The sequence below is a fragment of the Myodes glareolus genome, chromosome 6 (genome assembly GCF_982192425.1).
Source record: "Myodes glareolus chromosome 6, mMyoGla1.1, whole genome shotgun sequence".
Lineage (NCBI taxonomy): Eukaryota > Metazoa > Chordata > Mammalia > Rodentia > Cricetidae > Myodes > Myodes glareolus.
Window position 1 is genome coordinate 95,051,095 of NC_142031.1, and position 27,846 is coordinate 95,078,940.

Sequence of the window (27,846 nt, forward strand, 5' to 3'; positions counted from 1 at the left end):
TGTCGTGTCACTTTCTGCAAACACATCGACTCATTCTCCACCCCCCACACCATCTGGAATTAAAACATGCAATCTTCACATTGATCCTGTGGGTTAGTTACCATGATTAATCCCTCTTCACATAAGGAAAGTGGTCCATGGTGAACTAATGCAGCCTATTCAAAACAGTAGCTTATAAGTATTAAAGCCAAGATCTGGTAGATCTTTCTTTTGTAAAGTAGTTCTGGGAATGGACCCCAGGACTTTCCTATATTGTTAAACATGGATAGAGGTCTACAGCATCATCTATTCCCCTTTAAAAGAAAACCCTAAATCCTGTTGTTGTTTTTGTTGTTGTTGTTTTAATTTTACACATTTTCTCCTAGTCCTCTTCCTTTCTTGGAGTCAACCTAGGGCTCTACTTTGTGTTTAGCTGTCTTAGTTCCAAGTTGGCTATATGCCTTGGGGAGCAGAGGCCAGGATCCTGTACCATCCCTTTTTCTGTGATATCTTTATCATAATCAGACTGGGCAGATAGAAATTTGTGGGAGAAAGCAATGTAGACATGAAGTGTTCTGGTCATTATGTACATCAGTTGCCTGGGTCACTCTCATGACAACCGCGATAATTCCAACCTTCATTGTTTGGTTAAGATAGCTACGCTTAGTGAATGAAGTGAGGTTCTAGGGAGTCCTATCAGAGAGCAGAAGGCTCAACTGTTTGGGCAACTCTCAAAAGCAAGACAGTTGTGCGAGCCATGTACTCAATGCATGTCTACTCTTGAGTTTCCCATCCCTTTAGACAGTATAGGTTGCTAAAATTGTGTGACATAAAATCTGGAAGTCAGAAGTCATTCATGCAAGGTCTCATGGTGGTCCACAAGAAGAGGCACTGTGAAAGAAGCAGTGAGGAAGAAGGTAGGTATGACATGTAGGTGACTCCTGAGCAAGCATTTGGGTCTAAATAAGCCCAGGGCACTCTGCTAGCATGATGTTAACTTGAATGGGACAGAGAATACAAGCTGAAGAAGGCAATAGGATCAACTACATTTGAAATATGATATAGAGACAGAACTTAAAAGAGCTTTTCTCAACAGCAGATAAAAAAAACAGAGAGATAAAGTGACAGCATATGATTATAAAGTAAACATATCAACCGAATATGAATTGATAGTAACATCTAAGGTTCAAGATCTTTGTTCGCCGTTACCCTGGTAAGTGTGGTGAAGTGCGACTGAGAAGAGATGGGAGAGAAATTCTAGATAGTTCCTGTGTAGAACTTGGCTTGAGGAGATGCATCTCTTAAGGAGTGAACAGGAAAGGTGTGAATATGGTCGGGCAGAGGGGGACCAGGAGTAATGGAGACATGTCGTCTACTTTATGTCATTCATAGGCAGTGACTGGTACTCCACTATGGGCAAAAACAGGGCACCTGATCCAATGCCTTTGGAGTTCCTGCTGCAAGCAGAGAATGGCTCATCTCCTACAGAACGTTGGGACATTCCTTTATTCCTTGCCTACTGGAAGGGGAACTTAATGTCGCAGCTCCTTCACCTAAGTGTGATATTAACTTAGGAAAGAAAAAAAACGTGTATTTATTTCCTCATTTTTGTTTTAGGAAGAACATGTTTTGGGGTATAAAAGTAGTGGAAGAAAACAGAACAACCTTCAGTTTGGCTGTAAAGGAAAAATATATTTGGGGCTGAGGAAATGGTTAAGTGAAAGAGTGCTTACTCCGTAAGCTGGAGGACCTGAGTTCAGATCCCCACCATCACATGAAAGCAGGAATGGTTGTGGGTGCTTTGTAACTCCAGCACTGGGAAACGGAGATAGGCCTATCTCAAGAGCTTACTGGCCTTTACAAGTATGTACATGGGTGTGTGCACATGTGTGTGACTCACACACATGCACAATTTGTTTAAAAAGAATTACTAAGAGTAAAATTAGGGAAACTACAGACCAATTATAATATACCACAAAGGCAAATTGTATGAACATATAATATGCATGTACAAAGGCACATATGTAAATGAGTGTATGTTCAAAGATCATATGCATTTGTTTGAAAATAAAATGCTTGAAAAATATAAAACACTATTAACAAAATATATAAATAACAAATATAAATTGTTAATAAAAATAAGAAATATTAATAACTGCAAATGTTTAAGGAATTATTAAGAAATGAGGACACAAAAATTAACTTCTTAAAATGAAAAGAAATACACATTTAAGAACTAGAAATGAACATTTTCCAATTTAATATTAAAAACATCCAGGAAATATTATCAGATATTTTCATACTTACAGATAAATAATTTTAAAGCTGAGGCAAAGGTTTATTTTAAAAAGAGATCTGCCAATAATAAGTTGGGAAAACTGTAATGATATTTGAGTATGATGTAACCTTTAAAAATGATGTTAGAAGAGTTAATAAGGGCATGTAGAATGTGTATAACATACAACTGACAAAAGGCAGATGAAAACTATGCATATCACATACAGTGTTCAAGACATATGACATTTATAAAAATCCATTCTGGACTCACGCACAGGAAGGAGCCAAATATGCTTCAAAGGAATTAATGAAGAAAAAAAACAACAGCAACACAGGTACACAGTTCATTTTTAAGACTGGCCACTCAATTGTACTCATGCAATGCAATGGGAAATGAGACCACAGCCTTACCTTGACATTGCCGATGGTCCGGTGTGGGGCTATAGCCCTTGTGACAGGAACACATGTAGGAACCTTCAAGATTGGTGCAGGAACCGTTAGTGCAGACCTTTGGCTGCAGGCACTCGTCCACATCTTGAAAGATGTTGCATAATGGAAAGAAACAAGAGAGAGGGAAAGAGAGCATGAATCAAATCAAGCTTGATTAGAGAGGGGGAGAGCAGACCTTTACAAGAACGGGCAGATTCTTGGACTTTAAAGGTGGTCCTGAAGAGAAGCAGCAGCTGTCTTGGAGTGGACCATGGTTCTCCGCCTCACTCACATCCTAAGTGTGACGAACACTGGACCAAAAGAGCTGCGTGAACAAGTCAGAAACGCTTGGGGGGCCTGTTGTAAATGAGGATGGGGGTGGGGATGGTAAGTTTAGGATAATATGCCCCGCAGAATAAAATCTCTAGAGAAAGGGGTGGGGGATCATTTTGGGAGTTGATGGATTCAGGAAGATGGGAAGGCCTTCAGAAACAAAATCTGTGACTCGGGATCCAGAAAGACAGCTATAACTGAGGGAGAGATGTCAGACACATCTATACAGGGCAGTCAATTGGCATCATAAAACCAATCCAGGGTCGCTTCTGGAGGAGCCTGAAGATCAGACAAACAAATGCTACAATCATAGTAGCAGCTGTGCTTATGGAACTACATGTGGGCACAAAACGTTCTCTATAACTGCTGCAAATTTAACATGGGAAAAGCATTTCAGAAGGGCACCGATACTTAGAGATACCCAAGGTCACAGGGTTAGAAAATGGTGGTGATTCTGGGGCTGGAGAGATGGTTTAACAGTTAAGACCACTGAATGCTCTTCCAGAAGATCCAGGTTTGGTGTGGGAAGTCCTTCTGTCTATGTGCTACTTTTATTGGTTAATGGATAAATCTGTTTCAGCCAGTGGCTTAACAGAATAGAGCTAGGTGGGAAAACTAAACTGAATGCTGGGAGAAAGAAGGCAGAGTCAGTGAGAAGCCATGTAGCCGCCTGGGACAGATGCCTGTGCTGGAGCCCGCTAAAACTTTGCCAGTAAGCCATGACCTTATGGTGATACAAGAGATTAAGGGTAATGGGTTAGTTTGGGGTGTAGGAGCTAGCTTGGAATACACTTAAGCTATTGGCCAAATGGTATTGCAATTAATACAGATTTCTGTGTGATCACTTTAGGAGTCTGGGTGGCCAGCAAGTGAACAAGCAACCTCCTGCCAATATAGCTTCAACTCCCAGCACCCACATGGCAGCTCACAACCATCAGTAACTCCATTTCCAGAGGATTAGATGACCCATTCTGGTCTCAAAGGATATCAGATCTACACATGGCACACATACATGCATACAGAAAAAACACCCACACACATAAAATAAAATTTTAAAGAGAAAGAAAATGGTAGTTCTGAGATTTGAATCCAAATCCTATTGAAAAAAAAAAAAGAAACAACAACCTGTAATACATTTCTGTCATAGGCAAAGTCCAGTGATAAACACAGAGCAGGGGAGTTTGGGTTGCTTTTAATTATTTTAAATCATATTTATAATGAAAATAATTCTTTACATTTTCACTGGTTCCATTTAACGATCATTGATGGAGGAGGGTCATAAGTCTATGTGTTACTTTCATTGGTTAATAAAGAGACTGCCTTGGCCTTTTTGATAGGCCAGCCTTTAGGTGGGTGGAGTAGACAGAACAGAATTGTGGGAGAAAGAAAGCAGAGGCAGTCAGTCGCCATAGCTCTCCTCTCCAAGATGGACGCAGGTTAAGATCTTTCCTGGTAGGCCACCACCTCGTGGTGCTACACAGATTATTAGAAATGGGTTAGATCAATATGTAAGAGTTAGCCAATAAGAGGCTACAGATAATGGGCCAGGCAGTGTTTAAATGAATACAGTTTCCATGTAATTATTTCGGGTGTAAGCTAACCGGGAGCCAAGAGGCGGGAACGCAGCCCGCTGCTCCTTCTACAGATCATTCATTGAGTTCTTACTCAATGATTGTTACTAAGAAGGAAGAAGATTGGAAAGAAGGCTCAGTTGGTAAAGTGTTTGCCACGAAAGTATGAATTTGGAGTCTCAGAACCCATTTAAATGTCAGTGGGCATGATGGCCTCCTACATCCCAGCACTCAGGAGGCACAGGCAGGGAATTCCTGGAAAAAGTTGGCTAAGCAGAGTACCAAAAATAGCCAGCCCTGGGTTCAGTGAGAGACCCTGACCCAACATATAAAATCAGCCCTAACTGCTATAGACTCCTCAGATCAAGGAAGACTCCTTGGGCTTCTACATATATGTGCACACACACATACACGCACACACACCATGTTCATATGTACATGTGAACTTGCATACACACCAAAAAACAGTTTTGAATTCTGTGTCTCTCTTGAATTCTGTTAGGAAAGTCACTCATGGCTGCTGTGGGAACCTCCACACCTATATATCAATAATCCAAGAGGAAAAGCTTTAGAACTGTGAAAACGCCACACATCACTATAATTTAGTCTAAGTATCATTAGTCTTTAATGTAATCAAAATACCTTTCTTTAAGATTTATTTTTATTTTAAATACTCTATGTGTATGTGTCTACATGAGAGCCTATGTACATGAGTGTAAGTGCCAATAAAGACTAGAAAAGGGCAGTGCCCCCGTCCTTGCCGGAGGTAGAGTTATAGGCAATTGGGACCCACTGAACACAGTTGCTGGGAGCTGCACATAGGTCCTCTGCAATAGTGTGGGCTCTTAGATTCCAAGCTATCGCTCCAGCCAAATCAAGACATCATAATTACTAAGGTTGTTTAAATACATTTATTCTATTTTTCACTGATCATCAAGAGAGCAAAAACGCCTTTGCCTATTCTCAGAAGGCAGCGTGTCAGCAGCCTGGCGGACTTTGCCTTCACTTAGCAGCCCAGAGCTTGGATTACTCTTATTTTCATTGTATTTTACAAAGGCAGTTTTCTTTCTTTAGAGAGAACTCAGAAACAAAGTTAGAGTAAAATATAGCAGAGGCACATCCGGGAGTGTGCATTCCATGTGCACACTGAGGAAGAAGACATTGGCATTGCCCACATAGTTCAGTGTTGCTTTTTTTAAAAAAAAAAAATAACCCCAATTACGGTGCACCAATCTTAGTTTCTGACAACTGCAAGTAGGACTTCCAGGCTGCCTCATTACCCACCCTTTCTTTGCTTGTGGGAACTTACTTTTGTAAACACTGAGGGCAAACAACTTGAAAGAAGATGCCAAGAGTTGGGGCCAAAGTAAACAGTGGAACAGAGCGAGCCTAGACACGGGGCACGTAAAATTCCAGACAGCAGCAAGAGAAATGTCATGTCTAGTATCTGGTTTGGTTTCAAAAATGTTAACAAGTTCAGAAATGTATGGACTCTCTGTTTAATTACTCATGCTCCAGCAACAGTGATTTACAGAGCTGTAGAGTGTAACCGGCAAAGCCTGGTCCTAAGGCCGTATTTTATTTAAATTGCAGACATTGCAGATTGCCTTGCATGGGGCACTTACAATGCTGCCGTTTTTTAAAGCTACCACCGTGATTAATGACGAAGCAGATTGCTATATAATATCCAGGGCAGTTTCATATGTTTATCCTTTTCTTTACTTATTATAGACAAAATTGTACAAAACCAGTCATTTCTGTAGACAAACCAGTTAAGAGTTGAATGGGTCCACGACCTTGATGGAAATTGAACTCTGGAAGGAATAGCAGGCAGCAAAATCTACCCAAGAAATTTCTACAGAGAAGGGAAGTAGTTACAGAGAAGCTCCCACATATACACGAGAGAGAGAGAGAGAGAGAGAGAGAGAGAGAGAGAGAGAGAGAGAGAGAAATGGTTGGCCATACAAGGAGAACAAAGTAAGCTCCATAATGTATCCTGAGACCAGAATTCTCTAGATTGCAGATCCCTGCATCCAGCTAGTCAGCTTACTGAACTCCCCTCGGCTCTCCCATAGGTACCTCAGTCTTCACAGAAAAAACTGACTCCACCCTGCCTTCTCTTTATGGTGTTTCCTGCATTATCCTATGGTATCACCACACACTCATGGGCTCATGGCACAAACCCAGAGTCATCCCTTCTTCACGACCCCCTCCCTCTATCTCCACATTCCGTGACCGTTGAGAGCTTTCAGCTTACTTCCAGGATGCCTCTCCGCTATATCAATTTCATTATTTCATTGCATTTTGCTCCATTCCTAATGCTCCCATTTCTTCCCTCCTGGATTGCTGCTATTATTTTAAAATTAAGCTCCAAAGTCTCGCCATCTCTACTCCATTATCTAGTTTACACCCAGAACAAAGTCTCTCAAATGCAAGTCTGAGCAATCATTTTGCTCATATACGGTAACACGTTTCAATAGTCTCCAGTATTTTTAAATTTAGTCAAGGACAAAAACATGTGGACCTTGGTGATATCAGAAGTTTAAGGTCCTATACTTCTTATTTCTAATCTTTGGTATAGTCTCTCACCAATATACCACAGGAAGCAAGATAAACCCTGTCGACCCTCCATCTGTCCTTAACCAACAGAAGGAGACAATCATGTCTTTGGTTTCCCATATTATAGTTAAAATTCAAAACTCATGTTACTAAAATCTATGATCATATAGAATATATATACTCCCCAAATTCTTCAAATGCATAATGAGTTCAAACAGTCTCAGTTTCTTCTCTCAGGCGGGTAATTAATCAAGGAAACAATCACAGACAAATGGGTACCACATTCCACAATGGGTTGTTAGGGTGTATATTAACTAACCTGGTGTCTACTACCATTCACTGAGCTAAACTGAACTTCCCAGAGTAAGAAAATGGCAGTGGCTTCCAAAGAGAGTTCCTGGCTATGACAGCTCTGAGATTTATGTAACATATTATGTTACCACCAGTTCCAAATTGATCCTTATCATCTCCTGGGAGACTGAGAAAGGACTTGTCCAAAACTCAGGGTGCCAGGCCAGCAGGATTTGTTGTGTAAGTCCTCTAACAACCCTGCAACGATTTGTTCTTACCGAACTCTAGCTGGCTCATAGAACACCCCTTCCTTTTAAAAAACCTTCCATGCCATTGCTTGAATCAAGCATTCTGCAGTTCTTTGTCAAGATTAACATGCAGATCAGTGGTGGATAAATCCCCAATTCCACCTTCGTTCCTCTGTCTGGGGAAATGAGAACATGCACCTCCTTCAGCCCTCTGGCAACTTTCCATCCTCTACAACTTCCCAAAGATGTCTCCCAAATGGCCAGCGACCCCACCTTGCTAATTCTCACTGCTTTGCCATGTAATTCATGAGAGTCAGGAAGCTCTTTTGAACTTTCCGAATATCCTGGGAGCATGCCACATTGCCTCAAGTCCCTCATTGCTGGGCATGAACTACCAGGTGCAGAGGGCCCGAGGAGGCTGTATCCGCCCATTCATGTTCTCCCTGGATTACTCTCGCTCTTACACATCACCTGTCAGTTCCTTGGAACTGGCTCGAATTTGTCCCAGAGCGGTAATTTACATGCATTATTTCCTGTGTTTTCAAGGAGATGGATCTGTCAACAACATGAAGCAATCATTTCTCCGAAGCCATCCAACCACAATTCATTCCTTAGTCACCCACATAGACTTTGGGCAATGACATCTTTTTGAAATAAGAAAAAAGCATCATATTCCAGTAATACAGTCAGAAAAATGTGGAAGCTAATCACCCCCTTACAGAAATGTGTCCTAGCTGCAATGATCCCAACTATTCCCCATGTGTAATCTTTCACAGGAAAGATAGGAGGATATATTTGCCATAAAATCAAGCATGAAGAAATAAGAGACAGATGTGGGTTGTGCCAACATGGTGAGACCATCTCAGCTGTACGAAGGTGCAGTAAATCCCAGGATCTTAGGCCTCCTGTCAATTGTGATGAAGTTAAAAATATGAAATGGCAACTTGCTGACAAAATCCCGCTACACAATCAACAGAGAACCACTGTTTTTTTTTTTTCCCCCAGAACTTGGAAGGAGCCAAGACTCTCTACATCCTACAGCAACAGCCAAAGATGACCTCAGAAAATCAATCCCAAACTGCATCTAGTCACAGGCTTCCTATCTTACTTTCCAAAGAAAGACTACCTTTTGGGAAAATGCTACTATAGTTAAGGATGTTGCAGAGCTACCATCTCTAATTCCAGAACCCCAGAACTATAGCTAGCATTGTTTACAAAGGCTGACTCCAGCCCATACAATTTTCTCATTACTATGAAAAGTTTAATTCCCTATTGTTTCTTTTATATTGCTTTGTTCATTAATTTTCTTCTGTGTATAGAAGGAACATACAAGATTTTATACAAATGGAAACACTGGATTTGTAGATAAAAGTCCTGGGATTTTTGTTTTCAGTCTGTTATTTACTACATGTGGCTTCCAGTAAATTAGTTAATTAATTAATCTGTCCAAGAATCAATTTTTGTATTTATCCCACAGGCTGACTGCTATGAAGACCAAGTAAGAAAATCAAGTCAAAGTTCTCTAACAGCTGTATAAAGGGAGGCTTTTATTCCTGTCATACAGCTGTGGTTTCTGTGTCCAAAAACAGAATTGTTTTTCCCAAGGAGGTGATGTAATTCTACATTGAAAACATTAAAACACTAAAGAAAAAAATGGAAGAAGACTGTAAAAAATGAAAAGACGTCCCATGCTCACGGGTTGGCAGAATTAACACTGTGAAAGCATCCAGACTGCTAGCAGCAAACTTCATATTCAATGCACACCCATCAAAATCCCTATTACATGTTTTTTTTTTACAGAACTAGAAATAAATTCTAAAATTCATATAGAAGTGCAAGGGACCATAAATAACCATTTAATCAATCCTAAGCAGAAAGAGCAATATCGTATCTACCAACAATATCTGATCTCAAATTATACTACAGAACCAAAGTAATAAAACCAGTACTAACACACAAATATAAATAGACCAATGGACCAGAATAGAGAGCACTGAATTTTGACAAAGGTGCCCCTCCCCCCCCCAAATTGAAGAGAACCTCTTTAAGAGAGCTGGAAAAACCTGATATCTGCAAGTCAAAGAAGGAAACTAGATCCTCATCTCGACTAAAAATAGATCAAAGACTTTCATGTAAGAAAGTCCTGACACTCTGAAAGCACTAGGAGAAAACATAGGAAAAACATTTCAAGACATAAGCATAGCCAGGAGTTTCCTGAATAGGACCCCAAAAGCACAGACAACAACCCTAAGAATTGACAAACGTGTTCCATGGATTGATAAGGATTAAGCATAGCAAAAGAAAGAATCAAAAAGCTACACAGGCTACAGAATTCTGAGAAAAAAATCTTTGCCAACCATATATCAAACACGAACTTGATTCCTAGAATATATAAAGAATTATAAAAATTAAACAACAAAACACAAGCCATCTAACCAATAAATGGCGCATGAACTGCCTAGAGAGTCCATCTCACCAGCTGTCAAGAAAAGAAATGACAATCAACACTGGTGAAGAGGTGAGGAAAGCTCTCACACATAGCTGGGAATGCCAACTGTACAGCCTCTGTGGAGATCAGTAGCAAGGCTTTTCGAGAAATGTCATGAGGCCCAGACACACAACTCTGTGTGTACTTCCAAAGCAGCCTAGAACAGACAGAGGTGGTGCCCGTCCATGTCTTCTCTTGCACTATTCCCAATAGCTGGAGCTGCCGCTTGTCTAGATGTGTAACAAGTTAATGGATAAGTGTGGCCATACACATACAGTATTTTATTCAGCCACACACAAAAAAAATAGAATCATATTTGTGGGAAAATAGTGAAGCCAGAGATCATTTGTTAAGCAAAAATAACCCTGACTCAAAAAAGACATATACTGGATTTTTGGGATCCATTCTGTTTGGATGCTCACCTTCCTGGACCTGGAGGGAGGAGGGAGGAACTTGAACATTCCACAGGGCAGGAAACCCTGACTGCTCTTAGGGATGGAGAGGGAGGAGGAGAGGGAGTGGGGGGAGTGGGAGGGTGTTGGGAGGAGGGGCGGAAATGGAGACTTTTATAATTTAATAAACTTTGAAAAAAAAAGACATATGTGACGTGTGTGAGTGTGTGTGTGTGTGTGTGGTGTGTGTGTGTGTGTGTGTGTGTGTGTGTGTGTGTGTGTGTGTGTAAAGGGAACCATGAAAGGGGAGAAAGAAATCTTAAGAGAAGGACAAGACAGTTGCGAGATTAAATGAATATTTACGCTAGGAAAGCAGAACTGAGGACCACTTAGGGAGATGGGAGTCGATGAGAAAGAACTAAGCATGGGGCGGCAGTGGTGCGGGGAAATAATACGAATAAAGTCTCTGGACCTCATGCCCCTAGATGCTGTCAGGAAACCCACCCTTTTGTGTAATAAATGAAACAAAATAATGCAGAGTGAGGAGCTTTGTTGTTTCCACACTTTTGAGTCCTCTCTGGGATCCAGGGTCCACACAGTCAAGAGCTGAGCAAAGACGGATTTAGAGGACTCCTTTGCCGTACAGTGACTGAGGCAGAAGACTGGGTTTGCGTCTTCTGGACAAGGTGCTCATCTACCGGAGTAAACAAGAAGGTTTCTGCGCTACCAAGCCTTCAGTTTCAGAGCTGTCTAGAGATGCTCACAGATTCCACAAACGTTATCGCTGAGACACGAATTCTGAAAGCAAGTTGTAAACAACATGTTCTCCGTGTTTACCCCCCACCACGGCTCTCAGCCCGGTCAAGACTGTGGACACTGAGCTATTCAAATGCTTGAGCCTGACCCCAGTGAGACTTCCCTGGAAGCCCGGCTGTTACCACAAAGAGATTAACAACGAAATCATACTCTAACAAAACTCCAAAGTCTCATGTTCCCGAGCCGCATGCTCTGTCACAGACTCAACTACAAAGCAAGACAGAAAAATGAAGGGTCGGCTAAGAAGGGTCAGCTGCACACATCCAATTGGTAGAGCAAACAGAATGATGGGCGGAAACAGGAAACGGTTGCACTAATATAAAACTCCAATCCAACCATGCGGTGGGGGTGGTGGTGGCGCACGGCTTTAATCCCAGCATGTGGGAGGCAGGGGCAGGCAGACCTCTGTGAGCTCGAGGCCAATCTTGTCTACAAGAGGACAGATTCCAAAGCTACAGAAAAACCCTGTCTCAAAATAAATAAATAAATAAATGTCCAATCCATCATAAAGCCTAATGGCTATTAGAAATCATTAATGACCCCCACAGAAATATCCTAACCTCTAAGGCATATATCCCACCTACATAAAAATGCTAAAAAGGCAAAATGAAACCACAAAATTAGTCCATATTAGAAAGTTCCTATAGCAGAGGCAGAGTAAAAAAACTACAGGCTGTGGGCTGGAAGAAAGCCACAGAGTGCATAGTCATAATAGAACATGCAACACAGGGTTGTTTTTTTTTTAACATAGTACTACTGTTATGTTTGTATTTCAGGATAATGGTAATAAAGAGACAATACGATTGTGGAGTTATAGTTATCGGACTCAATACTATGTCATAATACGTGTTTCATAATCCTTATTTAATTCTGGTGATAGGTCATACAAAGGTGTTTCAATCCTTCTTTGGTACATTATAAATAATGAAAACTAAACTTCAAGGAGGTCACATAGCCCAACTCACACCTAACTTCAGAGATACTGACTGTACCTATAAATAATTAACTGTCAGTATTAATTACTGATAGCCCTTAGGAAACGGCTCTCATCAGACTATCCATAAGCGAAGCCTGTACACTGATGACCTGCCAGGCTGTCTTCCCTTATAACAGGTCTTGGTTTAGACAGTCAGCTGGAACTGGCTACCACCCAGAGGGATGAAACAGTCCTTGAAGACAGGACCAGGTGGGCAGCAAGGGCAGGTTGAATGCCAGGTCCAAGGAGTGCAGCATCCAAGGATGAAAGGAACCACTGGGAAAGAGCAGAAAGCTATAGCCTGAGAAGTAACCATGGATACAGAACAGCCAAGAGGAGCTGACAAAAGACGCCAGGAAATGATGTGCTAGGGAGAGCATGGACCCCAGGGGTGTCTGACGTGAATAAGAAATGATAAAGAACAAGCTATAGAAATGATCCCTGAAAGTATAGTCTTGAGAATTACACACCCCGAGCCAAACAGTGGGAAAGAGACAGCCCGGACACTTCCTCCTAATGTTTTACCTTTTTCTGTTTTGTTTCATAAACCAAAGGGCTCAGTTGCCAGGTAGCATCAGATTATACTGATGCACACAGGCAGGCCATGAATGACCTCAGCAAGTCCAGCATTTACTCAGATTACAAACAATCCCCAAAGTACAAAACAAATCCTCAGGACTATTAGAACTGAAATAGATTTCATTTTTTAAATTACTTTTTGGTTAGCAGGTAAAATAAAAAAAAAAGTTCCTTTATGCCATATTCATAGATCTCATTTCCTTGAATAGACATAGCCATCTTTTTTAAGTTTTAAAGAGAATTCTTTCTAAAGATTCATTTTCATTTTATTTTGTGCATGTGAGTGGCTGGCCTGCATGTATATGTGTCATGTATGTGCAATTTCCCTTAGGGATTGAACACGGGGATTTACACAAACTAGGCAAGAGCTGTATCACCGAGCTTCAACCATAGTCATGTTTATTTTGAGAGAAATCTCGCTGTCTACCCCAGGCTAGCCTGTAACCTTCTATCCCTCTGCTTCAGATACCCAAGTAGCTGGGATTATGGACATATAGGATTAAGGACATATACTCCTCTCTTTGTTTTTAAGCCTTTTGCTCTCCAATTTTCTTTTCTCAAATGTCTATCATTTTGTTTGACTTTATTTAAAAATCTTACTAGAGACAGTTTGGGTCAATCAGAACTATTTGTCTCTTTTGGAACTCTGTGTCCTCTGGGCCAACTCATTTTCTTACATTCTCCATGACTAAAAACTTTTCTGAGGATCACGTGAATTTCGTATATTTCATTCCCCCCCCCTCCCCAAAGAACAAAAGCCTCAATGGGAGTGTGGTGGCACCTACCAAGACATTGTCCATTCCAGCCTCGAAAACCTTCCGTGCAGGGGATACACTGGTAAGAGCCTGGGGAATTCACACACTGTTCATCAGGACAAGTGCTTGGCGTCAGACACTCATCGATATCTGAAAAATTAGAAAGTGAGGTTGTGAATTTTTATCAGAAGGCCAAATAAACTCTGAATTTCATCACAGGAGAGAGAAAAAGTAATCTTGTATTTCAGGGAAGAAGATAACTGGGGGCAGGGGGATGCACTGGGTCAACCAGCAAATATCCAACAGGAACACACAGTTAGATATAGCAGGGTTGTATTTGCATCCATTGGAAGAGTGGTCTTCTCCACCCTAGGAGGCAGTGGGGCCTCTGAGGCCACACTGTGGACCAAATATTTCCAATGATAGCACTGCTTGCCAGAAAGAAACAAGAACTGAGGAGGAGCGTTAGGAAGTCACATGTCCACCTGGTAGAGGCGTTCTCCATAGATACAGAGTCTCTAGGGAACCCTTTACTTTGCTTTTATGGATCAGAGGACATTCTGGGCTTGAGTCTTTCAAATCTTTCATTTTATATGAATTCCTTAGAGGCAGAAAAAGAATGAGGCTCAGAGAATGAATTCATCAGATACTTTAAAAATTTTCCAGGGAAGGTTATATGACCATCTATAAATATTCTCCACCAACAATGCCACCTTTACCATCCACTGCTAAGGGATGCTATTAATTATAATTCTTTTTAAATGAGAAGCCACTTTAGATACTGTTGGGACTTTGTCAGTGTGTGTGTGTGTGTGTGTGTGTGTGTGTGTGTGTGTGTGTATGCGTGTGTGCACAAGTGTGTGTGTGTGTGTTTGCGTGCACAGCACACATGTGGAGGTAAGAGGACAACTTGTGGGAACTGGTTCTCTGCTTCCACCACACGGGCCCTGTGGGACTGAACTTGGCAGCAAACACCTTTACCCACTTAGCTGCCCTGTTAGTCCGAAGCATGGTGACTTCTTTTCAGGATGCTAACAAAAGCGAAAGAGGGGGCTCCAGTTTGAAATGGCTCCAGTTTGGGACCACTATCTCCAGCTAATAGAAGCCTATTTTCCTAGAGGAGAATTTTGTATTTAGAGAAGTACAATTAATGTCTGTTTCCCAAGAGGAAAGGTATGGGGCAGAGGACCTCAAAACATACCTATGTAAACACACTTTGGGGATGCAAGCCAGAACGTGAAAGTAATCATAAACAGAATTGGCTCACTAATCAAATAACCACAGGTATTTGGTGTCCTCCTTTAAGATACCTTTAAAACCACTTTGAGAGAGATGCTTTTGTGAAAAGATGCTGAAGTGAAGACAGTACAGAATCATGGGCCACCGGGTCATTGCTGCAACTCTATCCATCAGTGAAAAACTATTGTTGGTAAGCATGACACACGGGGATGCTCTCTCTCTCTCTCCTCTCTCTCTCTCTCTCTCTCTCTCTCTCTCTCTCTTCTCTCTCTTTCTCTCTCCTCTCTCTCTCTCTTTCTCTCTCTCCTCTCTCTCTCTCTCTCTCTCTCTCTCTCTCTCTCTCTCTCTCTCTCTCTCTCGTCTCTCTCCTCCCCCTCCTTTTTTCCCCCTTTTGGTCCCAAGTTCTGAGACTTCTTCTATAAAATTATGTTTGCCAGTTTCACTTTCCAACATCACATTCTCCCCTGGACGTGAATCTTTCTCTTTTTACAATAGGAATTCAACGGCCAAACCAGAAACTGTCCTTCGCCTGGCCCTGCAAACAGCTGGGTCTGGGCTGCGCAGCCTAAGGCAGCATCTGTGGGTCTGCTGCAACACTTCCTGCTTGTCCGTCATCTCCAAACCTGGGGCCACCTGCCCTGTGACCTTTGAATGTGACAAAGTAAGAGCGAATGAGATAATGTCTGAAAATGACGCTCGGCTCCTTGGAGACCCGGCTCTCTTTTTGAGCAGCCTACTCCGTGACATCCGAGACAGGCTTCAGGGAGCCAGGGACCTGGGGACAATTTGGTTCTGGTCCACCACAGAATTAGAGCACAGCCCCATCATTGGTCCTCTTTTTCTTTTCGAGGCGGTAAGGTGATGTGCACCCAGGGAACTCTGGGGACACAGTAACACGCGTTAAATAACTCCCATAGATTATCACCGAATGCTCTATCGGCCATAAATGACAGGATTTTGAATCTTCTATACCACTCCTTTCTGTCAGGTTTTACGTATCCTCTCTCTACTTTGGGACTGTATACAAAACACAGTTAGGTTTAGTGTTTGATTTCTTGGCATATGAGTATTTGTCAAATAGATTCATCTCCGTATTTTAGCACTATTTGCACCCAGGCCAATAACTATAGAGGCACTGAGAAGACTTAGGCAAGAAGAAAGTCGTGGAAGAGGGCTTCGAGAAACTCAAATCTGAGAAGTAGAAGATGACAGGTGTCATACAGGCTACAGCCACACACATTTCTGTACACAGTGACCCTGCCAATTGATTTCATGGCTCTTCTGCTACAGGCAATGAACTAAGATTTACACTGGACCGTTGCAACAAATGACTGCTGTCGGCTGATCCCCGTCCACACTCTTCTCTTCTTACCCTCTCTCCTGCAGAGGGAGGGTTCCCTGGAAGAGGACAGTGGGGTCACTCTGGGGCTTGTCCAATGGCACCAGGCCATTGATCAGTGCACGGCTGTGCTCTGGTCCAAACTGATCAGACATCCAGGAACACACACCACTCCCACTTGTCTCTAGAATTAGAACCCAAGGGGCTGAGGCAAGAGGCCAACAGGACAGGCAGGTATGCACTGCCAAGAAATGTCTAATTAGCTCTCGTTCCAGGCCTAGGTCATCTGAGTGTGAAGGGAACCAACGCGCAGAAGCCAAGGGACAGCTGAGAGAAAACTGGCCCACTGAACCTGTCCCTCCCTAGCTCTAGAAACCTGCCCACAGCAGACAAGCAGCAGAGCTTCAGACAGCTGCAGGCAACCAGACAGGGAGTGCCAGGACCCAACACCACCTCTAAGTCTAAAGCCTTAAAGCAGCAGGTCAGGGACCGTCTTCACTCTTGCGGGTCTATGCCAAGGCTGCAGCTGAAGTTACTTTCTTTCTCTGGGGGAAATAATTACCAAAAACAAAACAAAAAAATCTACAGAACTATGGAGGTTTAAAAAAGAACTGGTGTGAGGTGATTATCTGCATCCATAGACATAGCAATTAGAATGTAATTCTGCGCATGCTACACACAGTTTCCAAAACACTTCGCTAATGAGCACAATCTCCGTAAATGGAATGAAGAAATGTTATCTAGCATTGTTAGACCCTGACTCCAAATTGGTCGGACAGCTCTTCAAACCATCTGTGAGAATGTTCCAGAAGACATGTATAAGAAGACAGTTAAGACAAAGGAATGCAAGAGCGAAAATGAGAAATAAGACCAGGTTACACCTGCACCGTATTTACAGATGGGTGGGAGCAGCCAGACATTGTAATTAAGTCTGGCCTCGTGCCAGAATAATCAGCAATTAATTGTGTTCTCAACTCCAAACACCAGGAAAGACAGAAACCAGCATGAAAAATAATGAGACTATCAAGATAGAAAACAAGGCAGACAAAGCCATGGAAGCCAGGCAGAGGCTGTAGGCAGGAAAAGAGTCACTGAGCATTAAGTAGGAACCTGGGTCTCACGGGGCTCCCGACAGAATGGAGGAGAACAGTAAGAACCAGGGCAGCTGCCCGCCAGCCCCGGATCTGGGCCCACGTCGCATCTCCCAATCCCGTGACACTCAGCTCTTCCAGTCTCACGGGCCCACGCCGCATCTCCCAGTCCTGTGACACGCAGCTCTCCCAGTCTCACGGGCACACTTACCCTCACAGTGTCCCCGCCGCGTCATACGGTACCCACTGTCACAGTATTCGCACCGGAAGGCCCCGACGGTGTTGATGCAGCGACCCTCCCTACACACATCGAGCCTCAGACATTCATCCACATCTGTGTCAAAGACAAAAGATTGTCCGGGTTTATTCATTTATTTTTATTTACGCTTTGTCTTTAGTGTATAACTAGCATACATACAAAGTAACAGATTGCTTTTATGGCCTTTACAAATAGCTTAGCTTTTGTTTTCATTTCTCCCCCTCCAACCTGCTTCCCCTCCCCCTGCTCCTACTGCTTCCCTGCTTATGTTCTTCTCCCAGTGTTCCCTTTCTGCCTTTATGTCACACATTTTCTATACTCCCCAGCCCCCTTTCTTTGTAAGCCTCCATATCCCCCGTCACGTGCTCCCTTCAGATTTCCTGGCCTCTGACCTGACCACACTCATTGCATACAAACACACATACATACATACAAAGCTAGGAGCTGTGTAGTTGTGTATAAAAGGGAACATACAGTGTTTAGTTTTGTGAGTCTAAGTTAACTCAATATTTTCCAGAAAAATTAATAATCTCATTTTTTATTAGAGCTGAAGAAACCCTGCCATATATATACATATATGACACAATATATATGTGACAAATACATATATACATATATATATATATAATATCATTTTCATTGTCCATTCATCAATTGATAGATATCTAGGCTGGTTTCATATCTTGGGTACTTTAAATAGCACAGTAATAGTTGTAAGTGGGTATGTGTTTCTGTGTAGGATGTAGAGTCTTTGGGGTATAGTATATGTTAAGAAATGGTAGGGCAGGATCGTAGGGTCTTCTGCTTGTAGATTTTTTCTGTTTTGGTTTGTTTTTTGTTTTGTCTTGCTTTGTTTTCTTTTTTGCATTGTTCTGGGTTTTTTTTTTTTTTTGAGAACTCTCTATAATGATGTCCAAAGTGACCATACCAGTTATATTTTACAAAGATACCACTTTCTACCTCTCCTCGCTTGACTTAAATATGAGAATGAAATGTCTGGTCTGTACGATCATCTCTTTCTTGTCTTCAGCACGCTCTCAAGTCGCACTGTTTGATTCACACGGTGGCAGTGGGGAACCCCAAAACAACCCTTTTCATTGCACACCTTTGATACTCTCCCTTCCAAAGTGCTGCCCCAGCACCAAGCAGACTGCTATGCCACCACAGCAATTGTTTAATAAAAGAATGTTGGATTATTTGTATAAACACCGACCTGACCCACCCTCCTCCTCACCCCCACCCATCCGACACCAGGAAGAACACTGTCATTACCTACGCAGCTAGTGCCCTCCTCACTGGCCATAAACCCTGCTGGGCAAATACACAGGAAACTCCCCTCTGTGTTCTCACAGCGACCCTGGGAGCAGAGGTGCGGGGCCTGAGCACATTCATCAATGTCTGTTAACAAGAGCACAAAGGGAAAGATTAGGGCTGTGCAACCATATAGCAAAAACTCAGTTTTTCCCTGTTCCGTAAAACACCAAATACCAGTGATACTCCCTTGGGATCAGAGAGTTCTTTGTAAGCAACAAGAAATGACCTCCCCACAAAACTCGAAGGAGTGTTAGTAGGGAATATGTATGCTTCAAAGGGTAAAACTTAAAACAAAACAATAAAAAAAACCCATAAAACATAATACGAACATTTCAAAAAACATAGATTCCAGCTCAACAGAGAAAGCTGTTCTGGCAGGCAGGGTCACTGAAGCACTGGAACTGACCTTTGTCAGGACAGTCAGGGACAATCTCACCTGCAATGCACTCAGAGCTGTGCTGGGGCGGCCATCTCTATTACCTTTCCTACTTAGGACTGTAAGTTCTAGAGGGGACAACACACGGCAGGCCCGTGAGAAAGCACGCAGCGGTAAGTGTCCTTTTTACCTACCCACATGAAAGGCACACACGGTAAAGAAGTACTGGGTGTGTGTTCTTGTTGCTTTATTTATTTTGCCCATGTCGTCAAACTTAGTAAATTTCCTTTTTAAAAGGACTTAAATTTAGAGTTGACCTACTATAATTATTTCCTAAATCCCATAGCGCCTCTGGGATAGCTCTCCGACTCCCTGAAACATAAAGTTCCCTCACCTAGAAAATGATTCGTCATGCTAGCATGTAGAGGTTCTGAATTTAGAAACTCCTATGGGAAAGCAGACTTTGTACGTGAATGTGGATCGGTACTGCAGCGTTCTTCAGCATGATTTGATGCACGATTGCTGGTAACTGTTGCTGGAATTTGTATTCTATTTACTTGTATAAACCAGCCCACCTTTATGCAAATGTCCTACCTGTAGCAAGGGAACGGCACTGAACACAGAAGAAAGAGAATCCTGTCATTTGGACAAATTATTCCTTAATTCCATTTAAAAGAAGAAATAATAACGTTTTCCCAAAAAGATTAAATGTAAGGAGCGTGCTTTTTCTGTTTCCCATGCAGTAGTCTGCTGATCACACGTCTCTTACCAACGCATTTCCTCTGCTGCTCGCTGAACCTGTAGCCGTCGTAGCATATGCAGGTGTACCTCACCGGCAGGTTGATGCAGTGGCCTGCCCCACAGATGTCTGGGTTCACAGTGCACTCGTTGATCTCTTTGAAAGAAACAAAGCAGTGTGAAAAAGAGCACAGCAGGAGGCATTTCACGGTCCCCAGGCAGTAGCTGTGTCCCAGAAGCAGCTGAGTGGAACACTGCAGGCACGTGTCTAGAAGAACACAGTGGGCTGTGAATCCAACCGGAAATCCACGAACCTAGCTTGTGGCTGATCAGCTCATTCCGCCTAAGCTCATCGCTCATTGCCGGTGAATCAAGTTCAAAGATGAGCAGGAAAGCACAGGGTTGTGAGGAAATCAGTCCTTCCCAAAGCAACTTTCTGCATGGCCTATCAAAGAGATTTTCTCAATTCTGTTTCTTCTCCTGTGAGGGAATTTGAATCATCACACACTCTCCTAATGAGAGAGATATATGAGAACGTTCTATTCCTTAGCAGCCCAAACGTGAGCTCCCCAGAAATGGTCAAGCCAAGCTGCTGTAAAATGTCACCTCTGCTATCCAGGCAGATTTCCTACAGTAATTCTATATGTACATTTCTACAGATTCTATATGTATATGTATACAGTAATTCCTACAGTTTCTATATGTATCTTCCAGTTTTATGGTGATCACACTTTGCATTAGCAAAGTAGAACCATCCTCCAAATCTGTCTCATCCTCCCTTGCTTTCCTTCTGATGCTTGTGTGACATTTTCTGCTTCTAGTAAACCTGTACAATTAATACTGCTAAATCCTCACAGCTCTCTTTCTCTCACATTTCACACACACAACATACAGACAAATACACCACACACACACACAGTACACTCACACACACACCACACATCACATATACAGACAAATATACCACACATACACACACACACACACACACCACACAAATACACCACACACACACCACACATACAGACAAATACACCACACACACATACACACACACACACACACACACACACACCACACCACACACACACACCACACCACACCATCACACCATGGTGGTGGAGATTTCTGGAAATGCATAAAATTACCCGAAGGATGCAGGATACTAAAACACCTTTCTGAGATGAATGTTCTACCTAAGACATTCTGTCTCCAACGAGCCTTGCTGAAAGGTATAATGGCAGAGAGTGGTAAGTATAGCCAATAGCTTTGATGGCTTGCAGTCAGAAAAGGGTTTATGTTTTGCTATGATTTAGAGTCCTGCAGCATGGAACAAGCGACTCAGCCATTTCTAGCCAATTCTAAAGCACACTTTTTTTACAAGTGCAAAATGGAAATAATCAGAGTTCCAGCTGCAGAGTATGATCCTAAAAAGAGCTAAGTTACACATGTAACAACGTGCAGCTCCAAGAAGTTAGCCATCATTGTGTTCCTACTGCTCACAACGAAGTTACACGACAACCTAAGAAGGATAGGGCTGGAGAGGAGGCTCTGCAGATAAGAGCACTGACTGCTCTTCCAGGGGAACCAGATTCGATTCTCAGCACCTTCGGTCTGCAATACCCAGTTGTAGGAAAACTGACGCCCTCTTCTGCCCTCCACAAATGCCAGGCACTCAAATGATACACAGATATACATGCAGGAAAAATGCCTGCTGTGGGATATTTGTGAAGATAGAGTTCTAGGATTGGAGTAATAACAAGTTTAATGGGAAATAGCAAGGCAGGAGATGTAGGCGGGATTTCTGGGGGTGGGGGGGGAGAAAGAAAGAAGAGGAGGAATCTAGGTGCACAGGAGACACCAGGAGACATGAAGAGGAAAGAGGAGGTGCAAGATAGAAGAGAAGTGATGCCACATGACAGAACGTAGATTAATATAAGTGGATTAATTTAAGTTGTAAGAGCTAGTTAGTAACAAGGCTAAGCTTTAGGCTGAGCTTTCATAATTAATAATAAGACGTCTCTGTCATTATTTGGAAGCTGATTAGAGGGATAGAGAAAGACTTGCTACAAATACCCACACATCTAAGATAAGATAAATATGTCATTTCCATGTGCTGCAAAACCCTGAAGGTAAAAGCTGAGAACACTTTCTCTGCGTTATGCTCATAGAATTTCAGGTCAAAATTGTGCTGTGTGACTAAAGTAAGAAAAAAAATAGAAGAAATACAACTCTAGCTATTGTTGATCCATTACAAGTAGATGTCTCCTTTGGAAATGATTGGAATTTAGAGCTCTTGGTTTTTTAATTACTGATATTAATACACACAGTATTTTTCTGGTTTTTCTTAAAACAGGGAAGGCCAAATTTGCAATAGCAAAATCAATTCATCATCATTAACTTACTAGGACAATGATTCAGAGCAAACTAAAAGGCTATAAAGTTAGGGCTTCTGCAGAAGGTTTGATGGGTGCAGTTCCCCCCAAGGCATCCCAGTTTCTTGATTAGCAAATATTTATTTGTTATTTTTCAGGCATAATTATAGGTTGGAATTTTTACACACGTGAATAAAAGTATTCAAAAGCACATGATTCTGGATCAGAACTCAATCCATTCCAGCACCACAGGTCATCAATGTACTCCAATTCTTTCTCTTCTGCTTGGCCTGCTGTGTCCTGTTAACCATCTGCATGAAAAATGGTTAGTGATGCTGACTCGTTGGTTGTGGGAAATGACACGAACAACAGTAGTGGCCTTTCCTTTCGATCCCACACATTAAGTTAGAGCAGAGGGCTGAAGCTACACAGGTGAAGAACATTCGGGGGGTCTGAGATGATTATCTTCTAGATCAAGCATTCAGAGACACAGTCCAAAAACATTAGCCTTGGCTGATAAGGCACTAAACACATACAGAACCGCCATGTTGACACCACTAGAGGGTACTAGGGGATGAATTAAAAAGAAGGAGGGACAGAGGGACTAGCATTCCTACAACACACAATTTCTTCCATTGGTCATCCCAGTTTCACAGTGATTTAGTTGCTATAGCTTCCAATGTTTTGTCCTCAAAGATTGTGTCCATTCATTTGCTTAGCAAGATGCCACCCTCCTGGATAGAAAGACCCTCAGTCACCTTCACGACAGCCTGTCTGCTTTCTGCTAACAATCAACAAAAAGTTAGTCAGAACTGGTGTTTTCTGAAAGTGAGCATAGATTGGCGTTACATTTCTAGAATTCCAGCACTTGTGTGATGGTAATGGGAGAAAGGAAGGTTCAAAGTCAGCCTGAGCTACGTGCTGAGACCCTACCCCAAAAAGCTAAGCACTGGGCATTTTAGATTAGGACTTGCCTAGTATTAGCAAGACCCTAGGTTTGGGTTTGATTTCCAGCATGCACACAATGATTGTACATATCAGTGTGTGTGTGTGTGTGTGTGTGTGTGTGTGTATAGACACACAAGCAAGCATGCAAATGTGTAGATGCATGTATTTTTTAAGCTTTTAAATTATGTCTTCTTCACATTACCCTCATTTCATGTTAGGTTTTTCATATACTTAAGAGTATACGCAGCACACAGAAGGGTGAGTTTTGAGGATACTGTCTTAATAGGAGAAGATTTCTGATGTTTCTGGGCTTAGCAGCAAAGACACAATGCTTTACATTTTCCTAAGAGTTGCTCACCTGCAGGTGAGTGAACTCATTCCTACACAACTTCACCCTCACCAGCTCAAGAATCTTATTCTACTCCTTTTTCTAAAATGCACTGAGGACTTGGGAGAAAAGAACCATGAACAAATGTCATTTGGAAAATCAAGTGCTCACTGCCTCTCACCAAGAAGGCCAATGCTAGACTCAACAGCTCAGTGTATTCATTTTCAAAAACTCAGTGAAAAAGGAAGCCTTGGGCTAGTTGTGAAAACCAGTGCGCTGATCCTGAGGTCATTCATCATGGGATTATTCAAAGGGATGGAAGAACAAAAGATCCAATGCACAGACAACGAAGCTGGAAAAGCAAAAGATGATGGCTTTATACTTAAATAACCAGTTCATTTCTCATCAGCATAGTTTTTTGAGACTGTAATAGCAGCAGGAATATATTTTGGGGACAAATATTTTCAAAGGGGTCAACTCTGAGTTCTGGAAAAATCAGACTAGCAAATAGTTTTTAAAACACTCTGGCCATGGTCACTATGGAGGTTTCCACAAGGCAGTTGTGGGGTAGGACAAGCAATTCCTGGCTGGCTCGCATGGGCAATGGAGACAGTACAGGAAGAACCGGAGCAAGACACCAAGTATTAACTCATGGAAAGGTTTATTAAAATGCCCTGGCTTCCCAACTGCCCCAGGAGAAGCAGACATTGTCCCAAAACAATTGAAACAGATGTTTCCACTTTGTAAATATTTGCTAGAGAAATAAAGGTTTGATTTTTTCCAACGTCTCCTTCAGCTATTATGACACTGTGCGAAATCAAGAATTTATATGCTGAAATGCATGATTGATTTGGAAACGGTAGGCAAATAACATCGCAAGTCACCAAATTGGCTGTTCAGAGCGGAAACCAATGCTTCTCGCAAATACTCTGCTCCTTGTATAATTACTCCACGTTCAAGGATGTGTGGTTAGATCCAAAAAGGCTCCTTTCCAATCTCACAATCACAGAGATATCATCACCGGGCAACGTGGAACTGATTGTGTTTATTTTAGAATCTTACATTAGCCCCTCCCTTCCTTCAACTACAGGAGTGAAGAGCGGTAGGACCTGATGTGGATTGTGCCTAGACTTCCAAGGAGAAAAAGTATACGACGTTCGTGTGATAGATGATGTGGGGGTTCCTTAATTCCATGTCTTTGGTCATCACATTAACCACCAGAAAAGCTTACGTCTAGATGGAAAAGAAATTTGGCAGGAAACGGCATGCTCATACTGTTAGATCTCATGCTACGCATGCTACCTAACAGCTCTGAAGATGCAAATACATCAATTAGAAGCCTCTCTATTTATAATTTTCTCCCGAAGGATGGAATTCTTCCAAAAACTTATTCTACTAAAGGAAACGGAAACACTTAGAACTGATCCACAAAAAGGAAAAAAAAAAATCAGGGTCCCTTGTTTCCTGGAAGGAAATATTTGCGCTTCAGACATCTGATAGCAGATGTCAGCCCTGAATATCTGCCAGACTAAATTGAGCTGTCTTCTGATGACTTCGTATAGCAGGGCTCCATCCATTTCTCTTTCAATCGGCGACGGAGTTCAAGCTGAAGCCCAGAAACTCCCACTTGTTATTCCCCACATGTTTGCATTTAAGTGATGAAAGCGAGACCACTAAAGCCAGAGAGATGGCTCAGCGGTTAATTGCACATATTGCTCTTCCAGAGCCACCCAGGTCGGGCACCTTACAACCGCCTGCTCCAGGACTTCGGCAGACCCTGCACTCAGACATGCACAGACCCTGCCTGCAACTACTATACATATATGTATATGTATTCATAATTGAAAATAAAATAAACATTTGAAAAAAGACATTGAGGATCATTTCTATAGTTCTATTTACTGATGAAACTGCATCTATCTAGCTGAAATGTCACTAACTTTTGTGATACTAGTGTGAAGAGGTTTCTCCACCCATGCCAGAGATGCCAATTCAGAACTATTTATCTTCACATTGGGAAATGGAAATTCAATACTTATTCAGAAAAACTTGTGAATTATATTGTCACCCTGTATTTTATAACACAGAGGCAAATAATTAGAAGGTTTTTGCTCCCACAAATAGTATATTACATGCTTATATGTCTTCAAATGAGCAGGGCAGATGTACACATACATGGGCTCAGAATATTAATAATTTCAACCATATCCATTTAAAAAGCATTATCATTTTTTGTCTTTCTATTAACATCTCTATCTATCATCTTATAATCTGTTATCTGTACCTCTCTCTCACATACACACATACATACACACACACAAATGCACACACATGCACACACGCACACACACACTGGAGCCTATTCCTCCTCCATCTTGCAGTCTCTCTCTGTGAACAGAGTTTATAAGTTCATATGTAAACTTGCCATGCTCACTTTCTCTACTCCCCATCTGTAGCCCCAGGATAATTTTACATCCTACACTGTGCCTGCTTCCGTGTGCCCTGGCATGAAGGTGAGGCGAGGCTAAGTCATGTGACATGAAAGTTGCCTACCATCCCTGGAAACCCTTAAGCATCAGCAACTCCCCCTTTTCCTGTGGTATTGAAGGCCCTCTCTCCCTTCTGGACCCCATCATGATGTTATGGTGTCATCTTCTCCTGATGGTCTCCACTTCTGAGTCTCATCATGGCTGCCTATGTTTAAGAACATGTACCTCTTTGAGGGGCAATTTCATATCAGTCCACCTTCCAACAAATCTCTTCTTTTATAAGTTGTAATGGCTTTCTTATGGTCCCCTAGCCATTTAGTCCCAGAGAAAATCACACAGAGATCTCCATAAGTTATAAAACTGATTGGCCCATTAGCTCAGGCTACTTATTAGCTCTTGTAGCTTATATTAACCCATTATTCTTATCTGTGTTAGCCATATGACTCATGGCACCCAATGTGGGGTCAACTGTGGGGGTACCGGGTGGGACAGAAACCCCAACAAGCCGGCCCCTCATGCTACACAAACGCATTCAGAATCGCTCACATTTCTATAGTACTTCACTTGGTATTGACAACAAAATCCAAGAAGAAAGGCCATACAGTCACCAGGGAGGACCATGGCCTTGGGTACAAGTGTGCCTTGATTCTATCACTGAGCTAGTTGAAAGTTGGTGGTTGAGTCCATGGCCTGCTACTCCCTTCTTCGTCACTTAGCATTTTATTCTCTACAATTGGATGTTTGGGTTACTTTCTCTTTCCTCTATTATAGATTATGCTGAAATCTTCAATTTATGTTTCTCAGTGTCATTTTTCAAATCCTATTATTAAGAACATTATCATTTTAGATTTTCTCATTTGTTTAAAAAACAATATATTGCTGGAGTTTTTTTTAAAATAAGGATTGAAATACGTTGTTATAAGAATCTTTAAAATATACCAAAGCATATCTAAGAGCATAAATATCACCCATAACCCTGCCTGTTCCTTATCACTGGTAAACACGGATGCATTTCTTTGGTCTCCTTTTCCATATTTGTAAACGTTTAAAAATAAAATTGGCATAATGGTATTGTATCCTACGTTTCTTAATAAGTATTATTACAGAAGTATTTCTTTAAGACATTAGTCTTTAAAAACATTAATAGCTGTGTAATATGCCATCACGTATGTACCCTGATTCATTTATGCACACTCTTTTCCAATACATTAGCTGTTCTAACTAACCTAGTGGTGATCAACCTCATGCATTTAAGTGCAGTCCACACATGTATTTTCATAGGATGTATAATACAGCAAACACTCCACTGACCTGTCACTTGAGTAGGAGCGATCACTTGACTGGCACTAGACGTGGAAGCTTCGGGAGCCACTTCGACAGGCACAGGGGGTGATGTCTTCTCAATCACCACTGCAGGAAGAAAGGAGAGGTAAGAAAATTGAGTCTTGTTATATACACTGACATGCTTGGGCAAAATGGAAGCATAGCTCACTCAAAATAAAACAAGTTGTTGTGTTCAAGAACTAATAACAATCCTGAAAGCCCATGGAATTAAGTCATACTTCTAGTTGGACTGTTTAGTTAAAAAAAAAAACTGAGAAAAATTCAGAATTCAAAAAACATGATCATTTGATAAATAAAAGTTCTAATCTTTGCA

At 41.9% G+C, this 27,846-nt stretch overlaps 1 protein-coding gene and 1 pseudogene across 10 annotated transcripts in view; both read right to left on the reverse strand.

Annotated features, from left to right (window-relative positions):
- The window catches only part of Ltbp1 (latent transforming growth factor beta binding protein 1), a 386,955-nt gene that overhangs the window by 84,128 nt on the left and 274,981 nt on the right, over positions 1 to 27,846 (reverse strand). For all 10 annotated transcript variants that reach the window (XM_085691031.2, XM_048416147.3, XM_048416146.3 and 7 more), the window contains 6 exons: positions 27,501 to 27,599; positions 20,081 to 20,206; positions 18,894 to 19,019; positions 17,574 to 17,696; positions 13,724 to 13,843; positions 2,668 to 2,790 (listed from right to left, as the gene is read on the reverse strand). In XM_085691031.2, coding sequence (XP_085547157.2) covers positions 2,668 to 2,790; positions 13,724 to 13,843; positions 17,574 to 17,696; positions 18,894 to 19,019; positions 20,081 to 20,206; positions 27,501 to 27,599 — 717 coding nt within the window. The remainder of the gene's footprint in view (positions 1 to 2,667; positions 2,791 to 13,723; positions 13,844 to 17,573; positions 17,697 to 18,893; positions 19,020 to 20,080; positions 20,207 to 27,500; positions 27,600 to 27,846) is intronic.
- Positions 12,742 to 12,816, reverse strand: LOC148121896 (small nucleolar RNA U3; annotated as a pseudogene).